The sequence below is a fragment of the Lemur catta genome, chromosome 23 (assembly GCF_020740605.2).
Source record: "Lemur catta isolate mLemCat1 chromosome 23, mLemCat1.pri, whole genome shotgun sequence".
Lineage (NCBI taxonomy): Eukaryota > Metazoa > Chordata > Mammalia > Primates > Lemuridae > Lemur > Lemur catta.
In genome coordinates, this window is record NC_059150.1 from 6,646,045 (window position 1) to 6,662,767 (window position 16,723).

Sequence of the window (16,723 nt, forward strand, 5' to 3'; positions counted from 1 at the left end):
AAATGAACGAAACATTCACTAAAGAAATTGAATTATTTAAAAAAATCAGGCAGATCTTCTGGAAATGACAAATCCATTCAAGGAAATACAAAATACAGTGGAAAGCCTTAAAAGTAGGCTAGACCAGACAGAGGAAAGAATCTCAGAGCTAGAAGACAACACCTTTGAATTAAACAAATCAGTCAAAAAGAAAGAACAGAGAAATAAGAGGAATGAAAAGACCCCACAAACAATATGGGATTCTGTAAAGAGGCCTAACATAAGAACATAGGCATCCCTGAGGGTGAAGAAGAAAATACACAAGGGCTGGAAAACCTATTTGAGGGAATACTTGAGGAAAGTTCTTGCTAGAAATCTGGACATCCAAGTACTAGAAGTGCGATGGACTCCTGGGAGATTCATCACCAAGAGGCAATCACCACGACACATAGTCATCAGACTGGCCAAAATTAACATGAAAGAGGAACTCCCATGAATTGTAAGGTGAAAGCATGAGGTAACTTACAAAGGAAAGGCCATGAGACCAACTGCAGATCCCAACTGAGATCTTACAAGCCAGAAGGGACTGGGGCCCCATTCTCAGTCTTCTCAAACAGAATAATGGCCAGCCAAGAATTTTGTATCCCGAAAAACTAAGTTTCTTATATGAGGGAGAAATAAAGACTTTCTCGGACAAGCAGATGGTGAGAAAATTTGTCAAGACCAGACCGGCCCTGCAGGAAGCACTCGGAACTGCATTATACGCAGATCAGCACAAGACACACCCACCAGTGTAAAACCATCCAAATGATAAAGTTCAGAGCCCACTTACCACAATGGCTCAAGAGGTAACACAAAGCATAACGTTCTACACAACAGGATGAACAGAAATCCACCCTACTTATCAGTTCTTTCAATAAATGTGAATGGCTTGAACTCCCCACTGAAGAGACACAGCCTGGCTTAATGGACAGAAAAATACAAGCCAAGTATCTGCCGTTCCCAGGAAACACATTTAACCCACAAGGACTCATTCAGACTCAAGGTGAAGGGATGGAAAACAATATTCTGTGGAAATAGAAACCAAAAGAAAGCTGGTGTAGCTATTCTCATATCAGATAACATAGACTTCAAATCAACAATAGTAAAGACAAAGATGACCATTATATAATGGTGAAGGGAACAATTCAACAAGAAGACATGACAATCCTAAATATTTATGCACCTAACACAGGTGAGTCCAGAGATTCAGAAAGTAAATCCTACTTGATCTAAACAAAATGATAAGCAACAGCATTGTAATAGCCGGAGACTTCAACACCCCACTGACAGGTGGGATAGGTCCTTCAAGCAGAAAATAAACAAAGAAACAATGGTCTTAAACAGAACTCTAGAAAAATGGGCCTAACAGACATTTACAGAATATTCTACGCTGAAACTACTGAATATACATTCAGCTTGTGGAACATTCTCTAAGTTTGATCACATCCTAGGCCACAAAGCATGTCTCAACAAATTAAAAAAAAATAGAAATTATACCATGTATCTTCTCAGACCACAGTGGAATAGAATTAGAAATCAATTCCAACAGAAACACTCCACTGTACACAAAGTCATGGAAATTAAATAAGTTACTGCTAAACGATTATTGGGCCAAGGAGGAAATTAAGATGGAAATCAAAAGATTCTTTGAAGCGAATGACAAAGGGGACACAAGTTAGCAAAATCTGTGGGATTCCGCAAAGGCAGTCCTAAGAGGAAAATTCATAGCCTTAAATGCCTATGTCCAAAAGATCACAAATCAACAATCTAATGAATTATCTCAAGGAATGGGGAAAGGAAGAGCAAACTAAAAAAGAAAAAAATTAAATAAATAAATAAATAATAAAATGCTGTTAGCATGAGGCTAATTTCAGTATCTCTTTGAGTTTCCTGGAGCCATGCCTTGAATAACCATGGTTGGCAGATGAAAGGGGAACGAAGTAAGTGTGGATGTGCCCAAGTTAAGTGGATCATCAGATCTCAAGGGATCCCTTCAAGGTGTGTAATGCCCTTGATGCACCCCTCTATCCCCACAGTCCTTCTGAGATGGGGTTTGGCCTCCTTGGTGGCCCATCCCTCTGTTTAAGAATCCCAGTGGTAAAAAAGTTCTTCCTCTTTGTCCTAAGTCTCTGATGCTGCTTTATTGCTACTGTTCATGTCTAATCTGGTTAATTAGACTACACATTCCTCAAGGGCAGAGTGAATGTCCTTGAATCTCACTCTTGGCCCTGCTCAATGATAGGCAGGGGCCTTGCTAAAGAGTTTTTGGTAGAACTAAAGTTGAAGTTCATTTCCTTGTTTCCATTCGCAAACATGCCAGGGGTGGGGGGTGGGGGGGGGAGAGGACACAAAGATTTCCATGAAGTGTAAGATTAGACATCATACATGGAAAAATTCTAGAGCACTTTACCCACAATGTTCTATTTTGGTTACTTGGGAAAGTGTGCATCAATCCATGCTTAGGACAAACACTAATTTGTGACAGCTGACGTGTTCTTAAACTGTGTCCTTTTAGAATTTTGTCCCCCATATTCTTTCACTTTTTTCTGAAACTAGATTTTAAATGAACATTGTGTGTATGTGTGTGTGAGAGAGAGAGAGAGGGAGAGAGAGAGAGCCCATGGAGGTGTAGAGGCACGTTTGAGCCTCCTTCAGAGAACGTGGGAAAGTTCTCCTGGGCCTGCCGCTGCTGAGGGTGCTTTGGGGCAGGGGAAGTGAACTGGCCGCGGCTAGTCCTTACAGCGTCTGAATCCAGGACTGAAACAGGTACTTTCAGGGGCCATTTGCAGAACTATCCCTAACACCTTTGAAAGCCAAGTCGCCAGCCACCCTCAGGCTCTGGTCCCACTTCCTCCATCCACATGGATCAAAAACCAACAACTTCCCTTTTCTCCCTCCGACACACGCTCTGAGGCAGAATGACAACCAGCCTCGCCCTTGCTTCATTCCTTGAATTTCCTTCCTTCCTGCCCTCCTGCAGGCTTTCATTCAATTATCTGAGTACGGCAGACCCTTTGGGGGACACAAAAATTGATAGTTGCATTTTACCATTGGAAATAAGATTTGGAGCAAATCATGGTGTAAGAAACACAGCTAAGAAGTTGTGGGGGTTTAGAGGAGGATGAGATTAATTCTAGTTAGGGGGCATCAAAGAGGACCTCGTGGAAAGAAGGAATTTGAACTGGAGCTTGAAGGGTGCGGAGGATAGGAACACGTGCAGGTGTGTGGTAAGTGGAGGGCGTGGTCAGGTTCAATATAAGGAGCGGTGACTTGGGGGCCGGAGGAGAAGCGCTGAATGTCAGGTTGGCAGGAGAGAGAGTGCACAGGAAAGGCTTCCAGTCTCGAGTGAGGTCTGTTCCCTGATGAGCACAGGCAGATGAGCTAGTTACGTGTTTACACATGTGCAATATGTCATTGCATCCTCACCATAACCCCATGAAGTACATTCGTTCCTTGGTACACGCAGATTGGTTCCAGGGCCCCCACACATCTCAAAATCTGAGCATGCTCACGTCCTGCAGTCGGCCCAGCAGAACCCACATATAGGACAAGTCAGCCCTCAATATATACAGGTTTTGCATCCCACGAATAGTTTTCAATCTGCCTTCGGTTGAAAAAAAATCCACATATACATGGACCTGCACAGCTCAAACCCACATTGTTCGAGGGTCACTGTAGCTGCTATTATCATGCCCACTTGACAGATGAGCAAACTGAGGTGCAGAGTCCCACAGCTGGTTGTAGGAGTCAAGTCCAAGCCTGACTCCGGAGCCCGTGTTGTTAACTGTTCTACTATGCTGCTTGGATAGCTTGTTTGGATTAGACTGCTCTGAATTAATTCTGAAAGCAATAATTTGGTTAAAAAGGCAAAAATACAAGTAAAAACAAAGCAAAAAAAGGTATATGTGTGTGTTGTACATGTGTAGCTGTGACCTACTCTGAGCACGACACCCAAAGGGGAAGGGAAGCCAGAACATTCTGAGCCAAGTGCTTCCACCAAGTTGAGCTCACCGATTCTCCCGGCAGCTCTGTGAGGTGAGGGTCTCAGAGACTCGAAGTCATTACCAAGGTCACCAGGTTGATGAGGGGCGGAGCACAGATGTAAATCCAGGCTATCTGACCTTCAGCCTCCTGTGTTTCTTATGACTCCTGCTACCAAAATGTGACAGTCAGCATCTGTCCCAGTTATCTTAGAAGTCTGAGAGTGCCTCACTTAGTGCCTGGCATAAAATAAATATTTACTGTGTTGGATTGAATTAAACCCCAAATGCACCTAATGTGCATTTGAGAGAGGATTTGATAAATAAATGGACACCTTGTAGGTGTTAGAGGAATATGTGCACTGACGGGGAATCTACCGTCAGATGGGAAAAGCAGTTTGGAGAAGAAAATGTAGAGTACGATCCCTTTTTTGTAAAAAGAAAAAGGTTTCCTTACCAATAGCCATCTCTACCTGTTGATATGTGCAACAAAGATGTCTGTATCAAATCACATTGAAATGATAACGGTGCTTTTCTCTGAGGGGGAGAATTATGGACAAATCTTACATTTTATACTAAGAAAAAGACTGAAGATACTTCCATTTTGAAAGAAGCAAAAGCTAAAGGGAGGAAGAGAAAAATGAGTTGTCTCCGGTGGCGTCAGAACAGGGATGTGTCTCAGACCGGAATTCTCCATGTCAGACTCCGCAGGACGGGCCCTGGGGTCTTAAAGGTGGAAAGAACATTCTCTCAATCCTTCTCTCTCTCTCTCCCCTCACTCCTCCACCTCGTGCTCTCTCTCCTCATCCCCTACGTACTATGAAATATTTTTGGTCATAACAAAATACGGGCGCACTGCAAGGAACCAGGAGTCCTTGGGACAACGGCTGGTGCGGCACATGGGGCTGGAAGAGCACAAGAAGGGCTGGAAAAGTTCACAGGAGCTAACTCGAAGGTCACTCACCGGCTAAAGACGGGGTGACGTGAGCATTAAAAAAACTCCAGTAAGTTGAAACAGATGACATGTGTTTAAAATCCACTGGCATTTACCCTAGCACCAACTCATTCTGAAAACTGGTAAAGAAAGGGAAATAAAACTCCACGTGGTTATCGTCTTTCCTGAGCAAGTAGTTGATGAAGAAAGGTTATGTTTTACAGAATTCCAGCTGACGAATACAGAAGGAATAACAGAATTAGAAAAACCCCCTGTTCTGCAACCCCTAATGCTAGTGTGGATCTCAGCCATGACCATCGGTGGCTGCTGAAACCATTAGATAAAACACCAAAGGGACCGATGGCAAGGTGGCTAAGGCTGACAGTTCCAAACCCACTCACTGGTGTCAGCACTAGCCCTGAGAGGCGCCAGGCATCAACTGCCTCTCGACGGACACAGCAGGAAGTATCCAGCACCATCTGTGTCGTATTTTTATCACAAAACGAGACCTCCAGATCTAACGACCATTTTATGGGGAAGCTGGGCTCCGAGAACCGTGCTAAATGAACCTCTGGGTTTCAACCAGGAAAATTCCAGACGTGGTAAACTCTACAGATGAAGAAACTTAAGAGACATTTCACATAAATGCAATTTATGGACCTTGTTTACATCCTGATACAAACAAGCCAACTGTAAAAAACAGAACAGCCAAACATTTATGAGACAATGGGAGACATTTGAATATTGACTGCATATTTAAGGATGTTTGAAGTATTTGGGGACAAAATGATGTGATACTTGGAATTTGCTTCAAAACAATCCAGGTGCAGTTTTAGGAGCTGGGGAGAGGAGCAGGCGGCAGTGTAGATAAAACACGCCTGGCCACGTGTGGGTAGGTTGTCAAAGCTGGGTGGAGGCGCATAGGGATTTATTGTACTATGACCTCTGCTTGTGCATGTTTGGGGATTTCCATAATAAAAAGCTAACAGAGCAATCAAAGATACGGACACACAACTTAATTCTTCCATCACGGTGGTGGTGGGGTCGGTATGCATATGTGAAATGTGTGTGAGGCTGTGCATGTGCATATGTGTGTGTGTGTTAGGGTGTGTTCTCATGCTCTGTTTGGTCCTGAGTCAAGCTGTAACTCTGGGAACAACAGCATTCTGTGAAAAACAACTTTTTGACAGGTGTAAAGAATGCTCCAACCTAACAGGCCCCAGGGGTGTCAGGCAGGCACAGACACAAGGCCCCTACTTAGGGGACTGCTGGGGCCAGGCCCACACGGTTATTCCCGCGGTCAAAGACCGAATAAAACTGTCGAATGAAGACATCCCCCAGGATCCAGAGGGGCCCACTTGGAGGCTGGATATCAAGTCCTTCAAAGCCACTGCTGCAGAACTGCATTCCATCCACTAGGTCCTGGGGTGAGAACAAGCATGTAAATGACAGACAGGGGAAGAAGGAAGTAGTGCTGCCTGGAGGCTGTCCTGTGGCAGTGGTGGCCGCATTGAATGGCCTTGGACAGCTGGTGGGTTCCACCATTTTGGTTGGTGGAACTTCAAAGCCCCATACCCCAGTTTTCTCAATAAAGCGTTTGTTTGCACAAGTTCATTCATGTGAGCTGGGGCAGAACTGTTCATGTGTCACACACTCCCACCCCTCCCCCACCATTTTACTATTGGGAAAACTGGAACCTTATTGCTGGCTGGAAGAACAAAAGATTTGGTGCTAGAAGACTTTGGTTTAAATTCTGGTTTCCTTAGTTTCTAGCAGAGCTCGTTTTAATTTTTTTAAGGGAGAGAAACTGCTCTATAAGTGGCTAGCCACGGCTGTTTACTTGTTTTGATGTTCTGGAAGGAAATCGTTGGGTAATCCCTTTTAGATAAAAGGCAGGTATGCATCCCTTGCTCCATGGGAAGAGTGTAACCTCCCCCAACCTTAATTTTTAGTTTGGCAAAGACCTGTGCTCTGCCAGGCAGGTGTGGTCTTTCCAACAACTATTTGAACTTTGAGGCTGCTGCTGAAGAAGGTGTGGGAAAATGCACAGAGGACCTAAGGAGCCCTCTCGAGAGGAAGGGAATAAAAAGTTGTCATCCTTGATGGACTGGGATGGCTCTCATTGAAATTGCTGGCAGGAAAGGACCACGCAGGGCACCATGTTGGGCACGGGGAAGGGTGTGGGCATGAGCGGGGACTCAGGTGAGAGAAGGTGGGAGAGAGTGGGGTGCTGGGGAGGTGACGGCTGTGCAGACTGATGAGCAGGGCTCCGTCTGAACGTCCGGCTGGTCCTCAGAGTGGTGTGCACAGTGGCAGGAGGCGTGGGGGCTTACCATGAAGCTGTGTTTTAAAGCAAACATTTGTTTTTCTTCGGAGTGTCTGTTTCTATTTGGTGGCTTTGGGAAGCAGTTAACGGAGATCAAGGCGTAGGGGACAAGGCTAAAGCCCTCAGTCTGCACCTTCGTGCCTCTATTCTGGCACAGTCACCCCGACACTCTGGGCGACCCTTGGTAAAATCAACACATTCACGTGTGCTGCCAAAGAACTGAAATGTTGGAAACCCAGGCCACCTGTGGTGTAAAGTGCTCATAGGCGTCCAAAATGCATGCGAGTCCCCGTTTTACCTCTCCCTACAAACTTGAGAAATGACTGCAACAAAAGACATTTTCTCGCTTGAGGAGGAAAGTTAATCTGAATGTTAGAAGAAACATTCAAATTATCCTCTACCCCTCCTTAAACAGCTCACATCTTGAACCATTGATTTATCTCTCTGAGTCTCAATATCCTCATCTGCAAAATGGGACAGTAACCTCTCCAGTCTGACTTGGTGGCTGAGGGGATTTAACTTTGTCAGTTGAGAAGTCCTACGTGGCAGTATCAGAAGGCCTCCTTAAATGGCTTGCCTGAATCTCACTGCTGATTCATGGCAGAACTGGAAACTTGAACTAGCCCAGTGGTCTTTCCACCCCAGGAAGCTGTGCCCCTTCCAGAGGGACTGCCACGTCAGAGCAGGACGCGGTGGGAGGGGGCTTGGGGAGGGTGAAGCGTAAGTGCAGGCGACTGTTTGGAAAGGGGAAGCTGCAGGCACATGGGGAAGCCCTGGGACTTGCAGAATAAGGAAACAGTTCTTACCAGCACGGTGTAGGCAGTTGGACTGAGGGTGTAGGGGACTCCATTGATGGTGAAGGTGACATCCGGCATGACGTTGAGGTTGGCACACTCCACGGCGTACTAAAACACAACACGAAGGCTCCATTTAGAGGCTCTCCATGTCCCAAGAGCAGGCCTGGCTCTCCTGCCCCCACCCTTCCCCCCAGGTAGGCACTCACTTCTCCATCCACCGGTGCTGCCCCAATGGCCTTTTGTAGCTCCTTGATCTTGTCAGAAGGGCCAGTGATGAGGGAGGTCCCTGTGTCCACAATGGCCTGGCAGCCCTCGGGGCAGAACATCACAGAGCCTCCCACCTGGATGCTGAAGACAAAGGGTCGTGGTCAGCCCAGCCCTCTGATCCCAGGCAACTCCTGCTCTCTATTGGGTTCTTCAGTACATGGAACACATTTCCCATCACGAGTGGTCCTCAGTTTGTTGGACTGATATCTTTAGTAGGAAATAGTTACTTCTTGAACCAGTACATACACACACCTATACACAGTTGAAGTGCATGCTGGTATTTTCTATTGTATTCCATTTCATTAAAAAATGTAGGTCATGATCTTCTAAAATGCTGTCATGGCCCACAAATATGTAAATTTCTACAGTTTGAAAAACCCTCGGTAGACAGGAACCATTGAGGCTTTTTTTTTTACTTCTGTATTCCTAATGCCTGGCACCTTGCAGGAACTCAGTCTCAGCTGAATTGAAACTTGAATTACCCGTCTTTGAGTTCCTGCATCGTCCAGCACAGCACTAGGTAAGTGGCAGCATTTAGTCCCACTTCCCCAGCGGCTCCATGCCCAGATACTGCACAGGGTTCAAGGCTCAGTTTCAAAGCCACCCCCTCCATGAGACACTTGAGGCTTCTTCGGATAGAAGCTGTCTTGCCCTATCTGCTGGGCCACTTTGGGGACACCTGTCTTGGAGCACTGACCACCTTCCACTTTACGTGATAGCAGTTTGTGTGTGGGTCTTATCTTCTGTGTGAGCTTTGTGAGGGAAAAACCTGAATCCAATTCACTTTGCCTTCCCCACGTCACTCAGCCCTGGCCTTGCGTGCTCATGTCGAAGAACGAAGGGCAGCGGCTGCCTGTTGGTGTTTACCGTCTGTCGGCTTGGAGGCCCACCGCGGGCACAGGGAGGGAAGCTGTGCCTGCTGCCCTGCTTACTGATGCCCCTTCCTGCAGCTTTGCCCAGCACTTCCAGACCCCCAGCCCATGCAGCCAGCTCCCGGCATCCTCTCCTAGTGGCCAGCAGTCTCATCCAGTTGATTCAGCTGGAGTCGTGGCTGTTACGAGTTCATCCATCACACTGTGACTGCTTCGTGGAGTTTACTCACTTGTCCAGTGCAATCTGCCAGTAGCCTTGCTTGGTGACCGGGACCCAGTTCAAGCTCCCAGAGAAATGGGAGTGGTCATAGCCTCCGAAAATCAGCTCGCTCCCGGCACCACCCTCCGGGTCACTACGTGGAGAGAAAGGCAAGTTGTCTTTTAGGAAGGGCCACGGGAAACCCCTAGGGATGAGCCCCAGCTTGGAGCCTTTGCTTCTTGGTCTGGTTACTCATACCGAGCACCCGGCAGGCAGGAACAGCTGCCTGGGCTTTGAGACCAGGACTTCTCACTGTTGCAGGCTGATTAGTCTGGGCCTTTGGGCACAAGGATAGAAACAGCTCCACTCAACAATCTGTGAATGTCCTCCTGCTTCTTGGATAGAGAGATTATGGAGGTGGGAAATGGGGACAACAGGTCTGGTCGTTTAGAGCCAAGGCCAGGGCTGTCCCTGGTGTGTGCACACTGTGTGACTTGACCCCCTCCCCCAATAAAAGACAGCTTTTCCCAAAATATCTTCCCCACTATGGCTGTGGTGGTGCCTGGAGTTTCTGTGTCACTCACTCCTTTGCGTTAAGGCAAAGAAGTTAATTTGGATGTATTATGATTTACTAGAGCTTAAATATTTACTTATTTTCATTGGTGTTGATTTCTCAGATTATGTTCTGGCACCTAGCAGGATTCTGGAGAAATAGGACATAAAATGGGTTCATTTTCAGGAGGAAAAGGATCAGAAAATTAGAAAACATCAAGGCACTGCAGGACAGGATAGGAAAGTGAGGAGAGAACTGAGTATCTGCAGGAGTTTTAGGAAAGTGGTTTTAGAGAGGGAGCCGGGGAAGGAACTAGCATTTGTCGCTGGCCTCTGTGCAAGGCCGTGCTGGGATTTTTGTCCACCTGAACTTACTTAACACCCACCTGGTGTCCATTGAGGAGGCTGAGCCTCAGCGAGATGAAGCAAAGTAAGTGGCAGGATTTAAATGCAGGCCAGCCTGAGAGCAAAGCCCCTGCTGTTCCCACCGCAGCCCACTTCTCCCAGGCCAGGGGTGCAGGAAGCTCTGCGAGGGGAAGTGGAGGTGTCCAGACCACCTGCCTCTCTTACTCATAGTTCTGCCCAGGCCTGGTCGCAAGGGCAGCAGTGCTGGCGAGGAAGCCGGCTTGACGGAGGAAAGACGGGGAGGGGACCCGGGGGAACGGGCTTATGCCGAAATGGGGCGGGGGTGGGGTGGGGTGGGGGGTGAGTGAGTCAAAGAAGTCAGAAATCTCCTTCCTGGGTAAGGTGGAAGATAAGACGACCCTCCCGGGACCCCAGGCAAGAGTGCCTAGAGGCAGATGAGCCTATGAACTTTTCCAACTACAATATGCAATGTTAAAGAAAATTATGTTAAAATATGCATGACATAATTTACTATCTCCCCCATTTTTGAGGCTACAGCTCAGTAGTGCTGGGGACATTCACACTGTCGTACAGCCAGTCTCCAGAACTTTTTCACTTTGCAGAACTGAATCTCTAAACCCCTTAAACAGGAACTGCCCACTGACCTCCCAGCCCAGGCTCTGCAATCACCATTCTGCTTTCTGTCTGGGAGTTTGACTCCTCTAGGTACCTCACATAAGTGGAATCATATAGTATTTGTCCTTTTGTGACTGGCTCATTTCACGTAGCATAACGTTCTCAAGTTTCATCTATATTGTAGTGTGTCAGAATTCCCTTTTTAAGGCTGACTAATATTCCATTGTATGAATATACCACATTTTGTCTATCCACCTAATTTACATGCAATTATTTTATTGTCAGCTTAATTATTAATTTTTTTCTGCTTCTCTTCCCTACCCCGCCTCCCTCACCCACTGCAGGGACTGTCTTTCTTCTTTCCTTTTGTCCCCAGTGTCCAGCATCATGCTCAGCATATATTATAATAGGAGCTTGGTATTTATTGACAGCATAAATGAATAGCCAATCCCAGAGATTTCTTAAATTAAACCCACTGTGGTAGAGTTTGCAAAGTACTTTTCACAACTACTTTATGAAGCAAATCCCATTTCCTCAATATTCAGAGAAGTTAAGTGTTTTGCCCAAGATCACACAGCTGGTAATAGGCCAAGAGATCCAAGCCAGGTCTTTTGGCTGCTAAGTCTAGTGCACCATGCTGTCTCCCTGTAGTCGTAAGTGACCTTACCCTGGCAGGTGTGACAGGCCTTACCTGCTCATGTAGACAGAAAACATTGGTAGATCCACCACATTCTGAGCCATCATGTTGTCGAACACTGGGGTCACCCCTCCCACAGCCAAGGAGGGGTACCCCAGGCCCAGAATTCCATCAAACTCTGCATCCACAAAGGTGTTGCCTGGCTCTGTGACACTTTCTCCAAACTGCTGGCCAGCCACGGTCAGTCCTTCCACCTGGCAGGAGAAAGCCCACAGGAGAATTGCACAGGGAATTGCTGGCAAAGGGTCTCGGATTCCTGGATTTTCCTCTGACCAGAAGCTAATTCTTCTCCTTCTCAACTTTCATTGATTAAATGGGCACAGAGATTTCTGCCATATTTCCAAGAAACAGGATATTCCAACCCAGAAGCCCCTTCATGCACCCTGCCAGTCTTATACCCCTACTCAAGAGTAACGTGTCTCCTGACTTCTAATAGCATGTATTGCTTTTGCTTATTTTTGAACTTTACATAAATGGAATCATCTGGCATGAACTCTTTTGTATCTAGCTTCTGTCACTCAACATGGTGCTTATTATGTGCTGTTGTAATTTTTGTAATTTGTTTATTCTTATTAGTATTCCATGATGTGAACATTTCACCATTATTTATCTATCCTACCATTGATGGATATTTGAGTTGTGTCTTTTATTTGACTGTTACTAATAGTGCTGCTTGTACATGTCTTTTGTTGAACACATGTATGTATTTCTGCCTTGTCTCTGCGACTGGACTCCCATTTCATACTTTGCCCCCTTATATTAGTAACTGAGTCCCCACTTTGTCCCCTGGCTTGGACTTCTCCATCCTTCAAGATGGAGGCCTGGGGACTGGTGCTCCAGCCACCAGGCTTTGTGCACTGGGTGCTGCTTTCTGTGGGAGTTGCCCTCAACCTGCCCTTCTAGGGCCCAGCACGCTGAGCAGACTGACCCACTGCTGCTGTCTCAGGTGGGGAGTGTTGCTCCCTCCTTCTCCCAGAAAATTTCCCCACCCCCTGTTTCCACCTATTCCTGAGGCAGATTTTAAACCTAAGACCACTCATCAATGTTCTGTCTTCCAAGTTTCTGGCCAAGAAAGAAATGATGAAGAAATTGCACTCACGGAGACTTGGTCAGCTCCAATGATCCCAGACAAGCTCCCGGTTCCATACTGAATGGAGAAATGTTGCCCCAACTGGCTGTAGGTGTCAGACTGGGAAGGGTAGAACTTGGCATGTGTCTCTGGAAAACAAGGGTGCTGCTCTTGCCTAGGCCATTGGCTCCCCCTGCATCCCAGCCCTGACGCCCCCAGCCCCAGAGCTGCAGGGTCTCTTCCCTCAGCTCTGAACACTGAGTGGGGGCCCCTAGAAAGGCCAGCCAGGGCCCTCCCTGGGGAGCAGCTCCATTTCCCTCTAGCCACAGGTGTGGCCTAATTGGAAACCAAACAGTTGTCCCTGGGCAAACCCAATTGTCCACAATGATCTCATGAGCCACGCTGAGATAAGCACCATTTATCAGGCGCCAGCCACAATCTCTGCCACCCAGTGTGGGTCAGAGCCTGGCTTTCAAAAGAAACTCGGGGATAAACCATTGCCACCCCAGGAAATTACTCCCAACTCTGCCCAATCCATGGACGTCAAGCCTTGGGGTTTCCTGAGACAGAGTGTCTCTGGAACTTGTCCTGTATCAACCAAGACATCTTTTTTTAATTCTTCTTTTTCCAATCCTCACTGAAACCGCTGAATTACCTCTGGCCAAATGGACCCACCTGAGCCATCTCGCCCCGCCACCTCCTCTGGTGCCCTGGGAGATAGGCCACCAAGTCTCCTTGAAGCAAGTGGACAGTCTGCCCTAGAACCCGACCCCCCTCCCCCACCTGCCCAGAAACAGCCAATCCAATGGAACTTCTCCCGCATTCCTCAGGGTGTTCTGAAGGAAGTGAGTCATCATGTCAAAGATTTCTCTTTTCAGTGGCTGAGCTTCACCCTGTTAATTCTGATCACTATGGAAGTTGCTGTCTTGGATAGCAGCCAGATTTCAGTTCTCTCCTTGGCCTGGCCCTATTTCTGCTGTTCCAGGGCAGACTCAGACATGGGGAGGGGAAGCTGGTGCGGCAGGGAGGGCCAGTTTCGGGAACGCCAGCCCCCCACCCCCGGAGTACCAGGCCCTGCTGGGGCCGTCCCCTGCTGGGCCTTCTGGCCCCACTTACTGCAGGCCGGGCTGGTGCAGTACACGGAGGGGACCCAGAGATTGGAGGAGCCGGTGTCGAAGATGACAGTGAAGTTCTGTGGTGGGGAGCCGATGGAGATGGTGCCAAAGTATTCCATCTACAAGGAAGGGAGAGAGGGAAGGAGGGAGTGGGGGGGGGAGGGACAAGGGTGCTCCCCAGAGGGCTAGAGCTCACAGAGCCTAGGAAGTGGCAAGGTGGGAGATAAAAGGTAGAAGGAGCAGAGGCAGGACCGTGAGGGAGGAAATCAAATCAAGCCCCCTGGCTTCTTCGTTTGATTTTACTTGCATTATCCTGATTCTCATAACTACATTGTCAGCAAGGCAGAGGAGGAAGTTACACCTCCGTTCTGCAGATCAGGGGGCTGGCACCCAGAGAGGTTAAGCATCTTGCCTCAGGGCACACAGCTAGCAAGCTGCCCGCCAGAGCAGAAGCAGGGCCTTCCCTGCGGGATGCTTGGCACCCTCTGTGCTTCCCTCCCGCAGAGAGCTCTACACCTTGGGGCACGTTGGGGCCTGCTTAGCCCAGTCCCCGGGGACCCAGGGGATCAGTCCATGTGGGTCATCCAAGCGAAGCAATCCGCCATGGCCGTCAAGGCTGCTGAAGTGGCCTTGGCCATGCCCTGAGGCTGAGCCTCCCTCCCTCCCCACCTCCGCAGCCCCCTTCCCCGGGATGTCTCACATCCAAGTAGTTGATGAGGGGCTCCTTGGCGCTCTGGTCCATTGAGCAGGACTTGGTGTACTGGATCATGTCCAATTTCTGGGATTTCCAGAACTCAGAGAGCTGGCTCCGAGCCCGCAGCTTCTTCCGCAGGGACGGATGCCTCCTGAGGGGCACCCTGGGGACAAAGCCCACGTGAGGAGCAGGTGCACTTGTGCCTCCCTCGTTTCCCTCCCCTCCTCCTGTCCCGTGTCTTCAGGGGTTAACTAGAGGTGGCACAGGAGGGGACCTGCAAGGCAACGTGCTGGGGTATGACTGGAATTGGCGGCTCTGCTCCCCCCAGCCTCACCTCTGCCCTGTGCACTCTTAGAATCTTAGGGTGGGAATGGCCCTCCCCCCTGGAGACAGGCTCTGAGATCCCTAGGAAGATGGGAGATGTAGGGCAGTCTGACGTTTTACATGAACCCCTTGAAGGGCTGCTTTAGAGGGACAGAAACACCCCTGGGGGCTTGAGCCGGCACCTCCGTTGCAGGCGGAGGCAGGGGGATGCCCTGTCGGGGCTGGAGATTAAGGCCGTCCACCTCTTCCATGGATTCAGGCAAGCCCGCAGTCTCTTCTCCTCTTCATTTCCCCGCCAGCTTTCCTCTCCCAGGGCGGCCCTCAGCTGGGGGCCAGGGGACTGTTCCAGCTGAACACAATGCCGGAGACGTGGCCTCACCTGTGAAGTGATCCGTGGGCCTGTCCCAGGTCCAGGAGCACCAGCAACAAAAGGAGCGTTTTCATTGTGGGTCCGGCCAGCAGCTTCTTCCTCCCCTCGTCTTCCTTCTCTCCCCCAGCGCAGTGGGACCGGCTCTGCCCGACTCGCAGACCTGCCCTGCCCAGCCCCGCCTGGGGGCCAATGATAAGGCCCTGGAGTCATTAGCCTGGCCCAGAGTAAACACAGCACGTGGGACAGGGCGTTCCCCTCCACCCCGCCATCTCTTCCCCTCCTGCGAGGGGAGTGTGAGTCTGGGGTGAGAACTTGGGGTTCCGCACACCTCTGAGCACGAGAGGGTCGACCAAGGCTCAGCTTCTACCGGGGGCCTGGCAGCCTACCCTTGCCCACGAAACCCTGTATTAATCGAGAAAGCGGCGTGGCCCTGGACACTGGGAGCCACCCTACTGAACTGTCACCACGAGAGGTCTGGTTGAAGACTCCAGAGGGGCAGAAGCTGAATTGTCACATGTGTGGCAGGATTTTAACTCAAAACAGTCATCGGTCCGTTTTCTCAGTATGTCGCATTCCCTCCTCGTTCCCTCAGGTGCCTGAAGGCAGTTTACCCTCCGCAAAGGAGAATTTCAGAGCAGAAATCAGCACTCCCAAAGGCCCCGAAATGGGGAGATTTGGCTGTGGATGTGTGGAGTCACCTCTCCTGATCCCAAGGCCTTGATGAATCTGGGACTGTGTGTGTGTGTAGGAGAACACAGGGGCAGCCATGGAGGGTCAAGGCAGGGGCAGGGTCTGGAACAGGTGCCCCTATTAGGGTGCTGGGGCTGCTATAGCAAAGCACCACACGCTGGGCACCTTAAACAACAAAAATTCATTTTCTCATGATTCTAGAGTCTGGAAGTCCAAGATCAAGGTGTTGGCAGGGTTGGTTCTTCTGAGGCCTCTCTCCTTGGCTTGTAGATGGCCACCTTCTCTCCGTGTCTTCACATTGCTCGTCCCTCTGTGTCCAAACTTTCTCTGCTCTTAAGGATATCAGCCATGTTGGAGTAGGGCCTACCCTAATGACCTTATTTAATCCTAATACCTCTTTAAAGGCCCTATCTCCAAATACAGTCACATTCTGAGGTCCTGGGGGATAGGACTGCAGCATATGGATTTTGGGGGACAGAGTTCATCCCTTAACAGTGCCCAGGGACCATGGGATCTTCAGTCTGTCAAGTGGGACTGAGCACAGGGGTGGGGCTCAGGCCTTAGTTATTGTAGCATGAGAAGCTCACTCACCATCAGCTCATCTCTGTGAGCATCTGCCTCCTAAACAGAGGGTGCCTTGGGTGGGGACGGAGGGGTGACAGGAAGGAAAACCCTTCCTGACCCTGACTCAAGTAATTGGACCCTCTGAGCCAGGGCAGCAGAGGCCACCCCCACTGTTACACGTGCCAATGCATCCAGAGGGCACTAGCTCTGAAGTAGGAAGTGGGTGGCCTGGGTTTAGGTTAGCTCTGTCCTGACCAGCTAGTGTTCTGGC

At 49.0% G+C, this 16,723-nt stretch overlaps 1 protein-coding gene across 1 annotated transcript; it reads right to left on the reverse strand.

The window, feature by feature from the left end:
* Positions 1-5,577: 5,577 nt before the first annotated feature.
* CTSE (cathepsin E) lies at positions 5,578-15,386 on the reverse strand. The gene is made up of 9 exons (XM_045536569.1): positions 15,208-15,386; positions 14,511-14,667; positions 13,812-13,929; positions 12,726-12,844; positions 11,621-11,820; positions 9,428-9,550; positions 8,265-8,406; positions 8,068-8,166; positions 5,578-6,357 (listed from the first exon to the last, which is right to left on the reverse strand). The coding sequence occupies exons 1-9, from the start codon at positions 15,270-15,272 to the stop codon at positions 6,193-6,195; spliced, it is 1,188 nt and encodes a 395-aa protein (XP_045392525.1). The 5' UTR covers positions 15,273-15,386; the 3' UTR covers positions 5,578-6,192.
* Between the last annotated feature and the right edge of the window lie 1,337 nt (positions 15,387-16,723).

Coding starts and splice junctions, on each gene's coding strand:
- CTSE (XM_045536569.1), bottom strand. CDS start 15,272: ATGAAAACGCTCCTTTTGTTGCTGGTGCTCCTGGACCTGGGACAGGCC. Junction 14,668..15,207: donor GCCCACGGATCACTTCACAG/GTGAGGCCACGT, acceptor CTTTGTCCCCAG/GGTGCCCCTCAGGAGGCATC. Junction 9,551..11,620: donor TTTTCTGTCTACATGAGCAG/GTAAGGCCTGTC, acceptor CTCTCCACGTAG/TGACCCGGAGGGTGGTGCCG.